The sequence below is a fragment of the Oncorhynchus tshawytscha genome, linkage group LG20, assembly GCF_018296145.1.
Source record: "Oncorhynchus tshawytscha isolate Ot180627B linkage group LG20, Otsh_v2.0, whole genome shotgun sequence".
Lineage (NCBI taxonomy): Eukaryota > Metazoa > Chordata > Actinopteri > Salmoniformes > Salmonidae > Oncorhynchus > Oncorhynchus tshawytscha.
In genome coordinates this window covers 18,903,903-18,914,394 of record NC_056448.1, presented here as the reverse complement: position 1 = coordinate 18,914,394, position 10,492 = coordinate 18,903,903, and the positions used below count along the sequence as shown (strand labels likewise).

The 10,492-nt window shown below is 44.7% G+C and overlaps 1 protein-coding gene across 5 annotated transcripts in view; it reads right to left on the bottom strand.

Annotated features, from left to right (window-relative positions):
• Nucleotides 1–287: 287 nt before the first annotated feature.
• The window catches only part of fam78ab (family with sequence similarity 78 member Ab), a 21,836-nt gene continuing 11,631 nt past the window's right edge, over nucleotides 288–10,492 (bottom strand). For all 5 annotated transcript variants that reach the window (XM_024380494.2, XM_042302306.1, XM_024380492.2 and 2 more), the window contains one exon: nucleotides 288–4,574. In XM_024380494.2, coding sequence (XP_024236262.1) covers nucleotides 4,049–4,574 — 526 coding nt within the window. In that variant the 3' untranslated portion in view covers nucleotides 288–4,048. The remainder of the gene's footprint in view (nucleotides 4,575–10,492) is intronic.

Below are 10,492 nucleotides of genomic sequence, written 5' to 3'. Positions count from 1 at the left end.
ATCCACACAGGTCTATCCACACAGGTCTATCCACACAGGTCTATCCACACAGGTCTATCCACACAGGCCTATCCACACAGGTCTATCCACACAGGTCTATCCACACAGGTCTATCCACACAGGTCTATCCACACAGGCCTATCCACACAGGTCTATCCACACAGGCCTATCCACACAGGTCTATCCACACAGGTCTATCCACACAGGTCTATCCACACAGGTCTATCCACACAGGTCTATCCACACAGGTCTATCCACACGTTTGGAGAAAAGTGACAGGGAACAGATAACATTCGCACATTCTTATTTATTCATGAAAAATACTCATTCCATTTTCTTCATTTTTTTTTTAAACATTGTGCATTTTCACAGTTTTAAATATTTGCCAGTACTGTTCTGTGTTCAAGTATCAAGTATCAGTGTCAATGACAAATACAAAAAAAACATACTGTATTTTTGTTTCAGTGCTGCAAAATATATTAGATGATTTTTCAGAAGACAAATCAAAAACACCCAACATTTGAAATACATTGTAGCCAGTTGTGTATAGTCTGCTACAGTTAGTCATAAGGCTACTCTACTGAAAACCTAGTCAGAGTTGCAGGGAGCGAATGGCAAGATAGACGGACAACTCTTTTGTTTATATGGGGTAAACTAATAGTAAAGGATAGGAAACAACGATGGGTGATCCTGAGAGTGAGCTTGGGCTTGTTATTTGTAACTAAAAGAGAAACCTTTTCTGCTGGTCTATGATGTGTAGTGGGCTGTAGTTTACATTACTCTTTTACATAAAGATCTATAGAAAAGGTGGGCGCCCTCAGAACTAAGAACTGTGGGTTTAGGAATGGAAGGCTACTCAGTGGCACAACCCCAGAAGGAGACATGAAGTCCATGAATTTCACTTGTTCAATGATGGAATCGAAATCTCATGAATATTTACGTAAATGTCCATTTGTCCATTTGTAAAAACAGAACTCGGTTAGAGATGTGTTTTGAGCAAGTAGTTGTACATGAGATAGACTCATCAGTAGCACATAACACTGTCAGAGTGAAGACACAAATCGAGGCAATCGCCTTCCCGTGACCTCCCTCTCTCTAGTGTGTGTTTGTGTTGCTGGGGGCCACGTGCTCTGCTGATAAACGCTGTTAACACTCGGCCCCAGTGTGATGCTGTGATGATCAGATAGCAAGGAGAGACCGCCCCTGCTGTCTTATGACAAGGATGTGCCCTGTGTGAGTGAACAGACGGAGCCATAGTTCAACAACAGCTACAGCTGCACCAGATCAATGAGAGTATTTAGGTCATGCAGTGACTAAGGACAGCTAGCCAGCTACTGATGTGTCAAGGTGTTTTATACATGGTAACAAGCAATCCCTGCTGGGCTTTCCAATAAACCACTCAGCAGTGTGCAGATTGTGACACCAACCCACCTCCTTGTCACTCTATCACCCTGACTACCACCATTACCCCCTTCCACCTCAATCCCGACCCCTTCTAACACTGACCTTTGTCCTCTAGCCCCAAGAGGCCATCATATATTACTATAGCCAGCCTTGGCACAGCACAATGCATCTGAAGGGTGCTCAGTATTTCACAGACAATCTATTAATGACAGCACTTCTCCCCACTAGACCCCTCCTCCCTCCTTCCCGGCCCAGATGATTGAGTCCAGAGCAGGCTATCAGTCTCTCTGGTTTCTGAGCCCTGTTTTTTCTTAATTATATTCAGCTGCTACTGACCTGCTGCTCTGTCTTTTCTAACCAGGTAAAGATATCAGATAAATTACGGGTGATATTTGGTTGAGATGTCAATAGCTTTGAGTTTAATTTGAAATAAACCAAACCACAAAAACCTGTCGACACTATTTGGTTATATCAAGACAAAATGTCAATGACTTTTGGCAAATTCAATCAAGTAGCCAGGTTGATGCAGTGCGATAACGTTGATAAGGTAGGTTGAAATAACGAGCAAACAATGTTGCCCATTTGTTGGTGGCATTTGATGGAAATGCTATTCCTCTACCAAGGAAGCTTTGAATCAATAAAATATCACATCATCATAACTAGCATAAACTTAATGAAAAAACAATACCTTCAGTGACAGAAGCAGAGATGCAGTTTTCTTAACCACTTCAAACATCAGTCTGTTCCTTTTTTTTTTTAGCTCATACTGCTGATGCTGTTGTTCTTGTTGTCGTTGATATTATAAGGAGATAAAAAGCCTGATGCCAAATTCTATCCCCCAGCTATCCCTCTAAACCCCCACCCCCTCCCGCCCTCCTCCATGAGAGATTTCAGCTCTGGGTAAAGCTGCCCTGCCCATAGATTAACGAGTGGCTGGGCATCGTCACGTTTATGGAGGTATTTAGCTAGCCGGGGCTCTGAGAGAGGAGAAAAAAAAGCACCACATTTCTGCAGCAGGCTACAACTGGTAGTGGCAACCCCAGAAGTGGGTCATCTATATGCCAGGCTGAGCCTCACATGCCTACTGCTGCAAAGAGGACAGAGGACAGAGCACAGGGTGAAGGGTGGAGGGATGGGATGGATGGAGGAAATAGAGACCAATCAATGGGAGCAGAGAGAGAAAGATGGATCAGAGAGGAGAAAGTAGGGACAGGGTGAGAGAGTATGAATGGGGATGAACATCAGAAGAGAGAGTGCGAGGAGAGCAAGGGGGGACTACAGAAAGAGAGCAGAGATGGAGGGTGGTGCGCTGCAACCATCTCTGCACCATGTGGATTCACACACAGGCACCCTAAAGCCGAGATTATTTATCTCCCATAGCATCGCATATGGACCAATTTTTTATTCCCCCTGTTATGAAATGCACAGTCATTTCCCCTGGCTGCTGCTTGCTGTAATAACAGTATTGATTAGGTGCTAGCAGGGTTGTCCCCTCCGACATCTGTGGAGAGGAGAGAAGAAAGGCAGAGGGAGAGAGGAGTACAGCGACAGGGCTCTGAGATGGAGGGAGTGGTAATAAAGCAAATGAAAGATAACATGATGAAATACTGTTTTCTTTCTGTAAAGGGAGGTTGTTGACAACTCTAAAAGTCAGCTGAATATCAGTCTCAATGGAATTGAATGTCAGAAAAACCTTCTCCACAGCCATGCATGATGAGATGACGACCTAACTGACTATTTGAAAGGGTTTGTTTGAATGTCTATTCTCTTTTGTTCTGTGGTAGAAAAAGGGTTCCAGCAGTTTTAGGACCCAATTTGGTTCCTGATAACCCATTGTCCACAAGCCACTGTTCCGTTCCTAAACCCACACACACCAGCACCAACAGTCTGGATGGAAGAAGAGAGAGGACAGGTGAAGGAATACTGCATTGCACTTGGTTTAAGGCTAAACATTTGCAGTGGAAAGCGATTTAAACTTAAGGCAGCATGGATTGAATGGCTCTTATGTTTAAAAAAGTACTAAAACTACACGTCACCCCGATACGGTTCGTATTCACATATCACTCATGTGGAGCACAAAATAGCGCTTATTCACAAAAAATGCTCTCTCCCAGCCCATAAATAAAAACTCAACTGGTATACGCAAACTTTGTGCATGTATACATGTATGTACCATGTACATAAATATGAACATAAATACTATCTTTTTGTCAACCCACACACACTCCCCATCCATTCCAACCCCAAACCCCAATCCCAAAAAGCAAAGTTTCTTATTTTAGATTTTTTTTTGCAATGACTTTATCTAGCACAGTGAAACCCGACCCCGTTTGAAGGTAGAATGGTTGCAGTTTGTTCACTCCAGTTTTTAAAGTCAGCTCCAGCTCCCACTTATAGGGGACGTCCTCTTTCTCCAAACTGCTCTTGTCCTTGTTTCACTCTCTCCCTCTCCCTCTCTCACTCTTTTGCTCAGTTCTTACAAAAAAAAGAGGAGAGGAGAGAAACAGAGGCAAATAGAGGCAAGGAGCTTGAGGGAAGGAGAAAAGGAGAAAAACGGAAAGTAGGTAAAGAGAGAGAAAATGAAAAGTGAGAGTAGGTAGAGGAGTGGGAGAAGAGGAGGAGTGTTTAACCCCACCAAGGTCATTCAATATTTGGGCGGGATGACCACGATGGGGTCCCCGGTCTTTGGCCGCCACATGAGCACTTGAGCGTCGTTGGCGTTGGGCTTGACCATGGCATTGGGCGGGATGGGCTCGTTCTTGCCCAGGACATGGGGCTGCTCCTGGGCCACAGGCTCACGCAGCGTGGCCCTCTGGCCCAGAGGCTTGTCCGGGTCCACCTCGATGTGGAGCTGCATCCTCCAGCGGATGGTCTGCAGCACCAGGGTCTCGGCCGTGGCCTGATTGATGGCCACCAGCCAGGTGGTGAAGCTCTGGTCGCGGCGGATGCTGCTGAGCTGCGGCAGGTTGCTATCGCTCACAGGCACACCCCATGTAACGCTGGGGTAGAAGTTGTCATTCATGCTAACCGTGAACTTGGTGGCCTTCTTGGTGGGGCCCACGATGGTGCACGTCTCCGTGGTGTTTCCATACCACGGGTAGTTGACGCCGTCCGAGTCGCTGATGGCCTGGATCTTGCCATCCCGTAGGTCAGGGAGTTCCCAGCTCGACCTGGACGTGGAAAAGCAGGCAGTGAGATTTAACCCGGAAGGGAAAACAGAGTGAAGCTTAAAGGGATAGTTCACGACAAAATTAAAAAATGATGCGAATCACTCCCATTCATATGGGAATAAAGTATCCTAATATATAGCTAAATCTACACAACAGGTGATGTGAACTGTCAACCAAACACAGTTTTAGACCACTTTTATGGTGTGAAAACAGGAAGAAATTGTTGATTTTGGGTGGACAAATCCTTTAACGTGGAAGTGGAAACAAAAGGGTGAGACTTGTTTTACAAGTGAGAATCTCTCTGCATGTTGCTACTGCTTTCCTGCCTAGAATCGCTTGAGAGAGATATCAATCGTAATAGGCTCCTACCCACTGTTAAATAAAAGCTGGAGGATAAGAAGAGTGGAGGAGACTATCTATGTCCATGAGAGGCTCAAACAGCCTGACTGAGTGGGTTTGCTCTACAAACATCAGCTCAGTAGCTATTGCGATTCAGGTTAGGGCAGCACAATCACAGCACACCACAGGTTCCCATTGTTAAGAGCCTCCCATCTGTCTAACCTGTGTAGTAAGTCACTATAGGTGCATCTCAATAGTGTTACGTGGCTTTCTTTTCTCATTTCCTTTACCACCTCTGCACTGACCACTGATCTGTCAACACAGGATAGGTGAAAGCAATATGTCCAAAGCCTATCAGGATCTGAGTGAATTAAGTGAAGGAAACTATGAAAGGAGGCCCCTTTGGAGTATTGAGACGCAGTTGGGGACAATGTGGGACAGAGGCACCTCATAAACACTCCGGTCCGTCCGCCTATCGATTCCCCCTCGGCAGGAAGAAGTAAAGGAATCAGCAGAACTACTACAGATAACAGTGATCACCAGACACATGACAGGCCTGCATGGCCATTTATTCACAGAGGAGCTAGATTATGATCTCTAGAATAATAATACTAGTAAAAGGTAAGCCCCAGTCTGTGTGTTGGGGGGGGTTAAAGTGTGTGTGTTTCAGTTGAAAGTTTTATTAGTTGTGTACAGTATCCACATCGTATACACTGTCTTTTTAATTTCACCTCTATTTAACCAGGTAGGCTAGTTGAGAACAAGTTCTCATTTATAACTGCGACCTGGTCAAGATGAAGCAAAGCAGTGTGACACAAACAACAACACAGAGTTACACATGGAATAAACAAGCGTACAGTCAATAACACAATAGAAAAAAAAGAACGTTTATATACAGTGTGTGAAAATGGCGTGAGGAGGTAAGGCAATAAATAGGCCATAGTAGCGAAGTAATTACAGTTTAGCAAATTAACACTGGAGTGATAGATAAGCAGATGATGATGTGCAAGTAGAAATACTTGTGTGCAAAAGGGCAGAACAGTAAATAAAAACAATATGGGGATGAGGTAGGTAGATTGGGTGGGCTATTTACAGATGGGCTATGTACAGCTGCAGCGATCGGTTAGCTGCTCAGATAGCTGATGTTTAAAGTTAGTGAGGGAAATATAAGTCTCCAACTTCAACGATTTTTGCAATTTGTTCCAGTCACAGGCAGCAGAGAACTGGAAGGAAAGGCGGCCAAAGGAGGTGTTGGCTTTGCCTGCTGGAGCGCGTGCTGCAGGTGGGTGTTGTTATCGTGACCAGTGAGCTGGGATAAGGCGGAGCTTTACCTAGCATAGACTTATAGATGACCTGGAGCCAGTGGGTCTGGCGACGAATATGTAGGGCCAGCCGACTAGAGAATACAGGTTTGGAAGCTATTGGAAGCTATTTTGTAAATGACATCGCCAAAGTCAAGGATCGGTAGGATAGTCAGTTTTACGAGGGTATGTTTGTCAGCATGAGTGAAGGAGGCTTTGTTGCGAAATAGGAAGCCGATTCTAGATTTAATTTTGGATTGGAGATGTTTAATATGAGTCTGGAAGGAGAGTTTACAGTCTAGCTAGACACCTAGGTATTTGTAGTTGTCCACATATTCTAAGTCAGAACCGTCCAGAGTAGTGATAGTCGGGCGGGCGGGTGTGGGCAGTGAAAGGTTGAAAAGCATGCATTTGGTTTTACTAGCGTTTAAGAGCAGTTGGAGAACACGGAAGGAGTGTTGTGTGGCATTGAAGCTCGTTTGGAGGTTATTTAACACAGTGTCCAAAGAAGAGCCAGATGTATACAGAATGGTGTCGTCTGCATAGAGGTGGATCAGGGAATCACCCGCAGCAAGAGCGACATCGTTGATATATACAGAAAAAAAGAGTCGGACCGAGAAATTAAGGATGACAAGGATATCCCTACCGGCCAAGCCCTCCCTAACCCGGACGACGCTAGGCCAATTGTGCGTCGCCCCACGGACCTCCCGGTCGTGGCCGGCTGCGACAGAGCCTGGGCACGAACCCAGAGTCTCTGGTGGCACAGCTAGCGCTGCGATGCAGTGCCCTAGACCACTGTGCCACCCGGGATGCCACAGTACTGTCTTTTATCGATGGTGGTTATGGTATCGTTTAGTACCTTGAGCGTGGCTAAGGTGCACCCGTGACCAGCTCGGAAACCGGATTGCACAGCGGAGTAGGTACGGTGGGATTCGAAATGGTAGGTGAGCTGTTTATTAACTTGGCTTTCGAAGAATTTAGAAAGGCAGAGCAGGATGGCTATAGGTCTATAACAGTTGGGGTCTAGAGAGTCACCCCCTTTGAAGAGGGGGATGACCGCGGCAGCTTTCCAAACTTTAGGGATCTCGGACGATACGAAAGAGAGGTTGAACAGACTGGTAATAGTGGTTGCAACAATGGCGGCGGATAATTTTAGAAAGAGAGGGTCCAGATTGTCTAGCCCAGCTGATTTGTACGGGTCCAGGTTTTACAGCTCTTTCAGAACATCTGTTATCTGGATTTGGGTGAAAGAGAAGCTGGGAAGGCTTGGGCAAGTACCTGCGGGGGGTGCGGAGCTGTTGGCAGGGGTTGGGGTAGCCAGGAGGAAAGCATGGCCAGACGTAGAGAAATGCTTGTTGAAATTCTCGATTATCGTGGATGTATCGGTGGTGACAGTGTTACCTAGCCTCAAGTGCAGTGGGCAGCTGGGAGGAGGTGCTCTTATTCTCCATGGACTTTACAGTGTCCCACAACTTTTTGGAGTTAGAGCTACAGGATGCAAATTTCTGTTTGAAAAAGCTAGCCTTTGCTTTCCTGACTGACTGCGTGTATTGGTTCCTGACTTCCCTGAAAAGTTGCATATCGCGGGGACTATTCAATGCTAGTGCAGTCTGCCACAGGATGTTTTTGTGCTGGTCGAGGGCAGTCAGGTCTGGAGTGAACCAAGAGCTATATCTGTTCTTAGTTCTACCTTTTGAAATGGGCATGCTTATTTAAGATGGTGAGGAAATTACTTTTAAAGAACGACCAGGCATCCTCAACTGACGGGATGAGGTCAATATCCTTCCAGGATACCCGGGCCAGGTCGATTAGAAAGGCCTGCTCGCAGAAGTGTTTTAGGGAGCGTTTGACAGTGATGAGGGGTGGTCATTTGACAGTGGACCCATAGCGGATGCAGGTAATGAGGCAGTGATCGCTGAGATCCTAATTGAAAACAGCAGAGGTGTATTTACAGGGCAAGTTGGTCAGGATAATGTCTATGAGGCTGCCCATGTTTATGGATTTAGGGTTGTACCTGGTGGGTTCCTTGATCATTTGTGTGACATTGAGGGCATCTAGCTTAGATTGTAGGACTGCCGGGGTGTTAAGCATATCCCAGTTTAGGTCACCTAACAGAACGAACTCTGAAGATAGATGGGGGCAATCAATTCACATATGGTGTCCAGGGCACAGCTGGGAGCTGAGGGGGGTCTATAACAGGCAGCAACAGTGAGAGACTTATTTCTGAAGAGATTCATTTTTAAAATTAGAAACTCAAACTGTTTGGGGATAGACCTGGAAAGTATGACAGAACTTTGCAGGCTATCTCTGGAGTAGATTGCAACTCATCCCCCTTTGACAGTTCTATCTTGACGGAAAATGTTGTAGTTGGGTATGGAAATCTCCAAATTTTTGGTGGCCTTCCTAAGCCAGGATTCAGACACGGCAAGGACATCAGGGTTGGTGGAGTGTGCTAAAGCAGTGAGAAAAACAAATTTAGGGAGGAGGCTTCTGATGTTAACATGCATGAAACCAAGGCTTTTTCGGTTACAGAAGTCAACAAATGAGAGTGCCTGGGGACATGGAGGGCCTGGGTTAACCTCCACATCACCCGAGGAACAGAGGACGAGTAGGATGAGGACACGGCTAAAGGCTATCAAAACTGGTCGTCTAGTGCGTTGGGGGCAGAGAATAAAAGGAGCAGATAAAGGAGTTAACTGTGGCATGTTGAGTGGGACTAGGGGCTCCGCAGTAAACAAAGACAATAATAACTATCCTAAACAACAGTGTACAAGGCATATTGACATTTGAGAGAGCCATAAAGCGAGGCATAAAGTAATCACAGGTGTTGATTGGGAGAGTTGGTTAAGGCAACAATGGGTAAGACAACAACAACAGCTAATCAACTAAGACAACAACAACAGATAAAATGGCGATGAATGGGCAGAGAGGGTCGGTTAACTACACACAGGGCCTGAGTTGGGGCCGACAGATAAACGAAATGCTTACTTGCAGGTTCCTTCTCGACAATGCAACATCAATAAGAACTAATAAAAGATAAGAATATGAACATAAAGTTAATGGCTCAGTAGAATAGAATATACATTTTAGCGTGTGTGTGTGTCTATGGGAGTGGGTGTGAGTGGGCAATATTGTTTTTCTTTGTGCGTGTGTGTGTGTGTGTGTGTGTGTGTGTGTGTGTGTGTGTGTGTGTGTGTGTGTGTGTGTGTGTGTGTGTGTGTGTGTGTGTGTGTGTAAAGAACAAGGATTATGTTTCATCTATGTCCATTCTTGTCGCTACAAATCACTATATCCTCTATCAATCTGTCTCCAAAACAAGTTGAACAATCTTTCTATCTATAAATACTGTATATCTCAGACAGGAGCCAAACTGTTACATCAATTCCACTGTGAAGGGCCAACGACTGCAGACAATGGCAATAAAGCACTCTCCTCGTATTTTTATCTTGATAACACATGGTTTCTTGAGAACAGAACATGCCCAAGCGCAAGAACATTTGCCTTGTGTTCATCATGCTCCTTTTCTCTCTCCCCCTATTGGAGGTCTAATGATACTACAGGATCTACCTACTCTTTATTGAAGGCATTTTCATTACAGTACTATACTATTTTCAGTGTAGTGCTCTCGTTCAAAACCATGGGAGGTGCTCTATTGAAATAGATCCTACAGATGTAGGATCTTAATTTGATCACTCTGTTGTTGCTGAGAATTTTCCAGGAAATGCAAACTTGTAGTGTATTTGACATTTAAAAAGGCTTTTAAAGTTTGTCATTTCCACATAGAAATGTCAGACCTGATTTGCCCTTGAGAAAAAAATGGTCCATTAATTATTTTGCCCTACAAAATGCCCATTAATTATAATCCACATAGTAATTCATATTTCCTGTTGCTGCAGGATTATTTTCCTACTATAGCAAACTGGCTACAGAAGGAAAATGAAGATCTTACATCTGTAGAAAGGACCCAATGGACTAAACGGCCAATCAACTGTAGTGGTGAGCATTGCTTCTTTTGATGTTGAGTGACGGACTAGACACATGACAAGCAGAGACACCAACAATTTGCTATACCCTCTTATAAAGTGACACAGTTGAAGTCAGAAGTTTACATACACTTAGGTTGGAGTCATTAAAACTATTTCTCAACCACTCCACACATTTCTTGTTAACAAACTATAGTTTTGCCAAGTCGGTTAAGAACATCTACTTCGTGAATGACACAAGTCATTTTTCCAATAATTGTTTACAGACAGATTATTTCATTTATAATTCACTGTA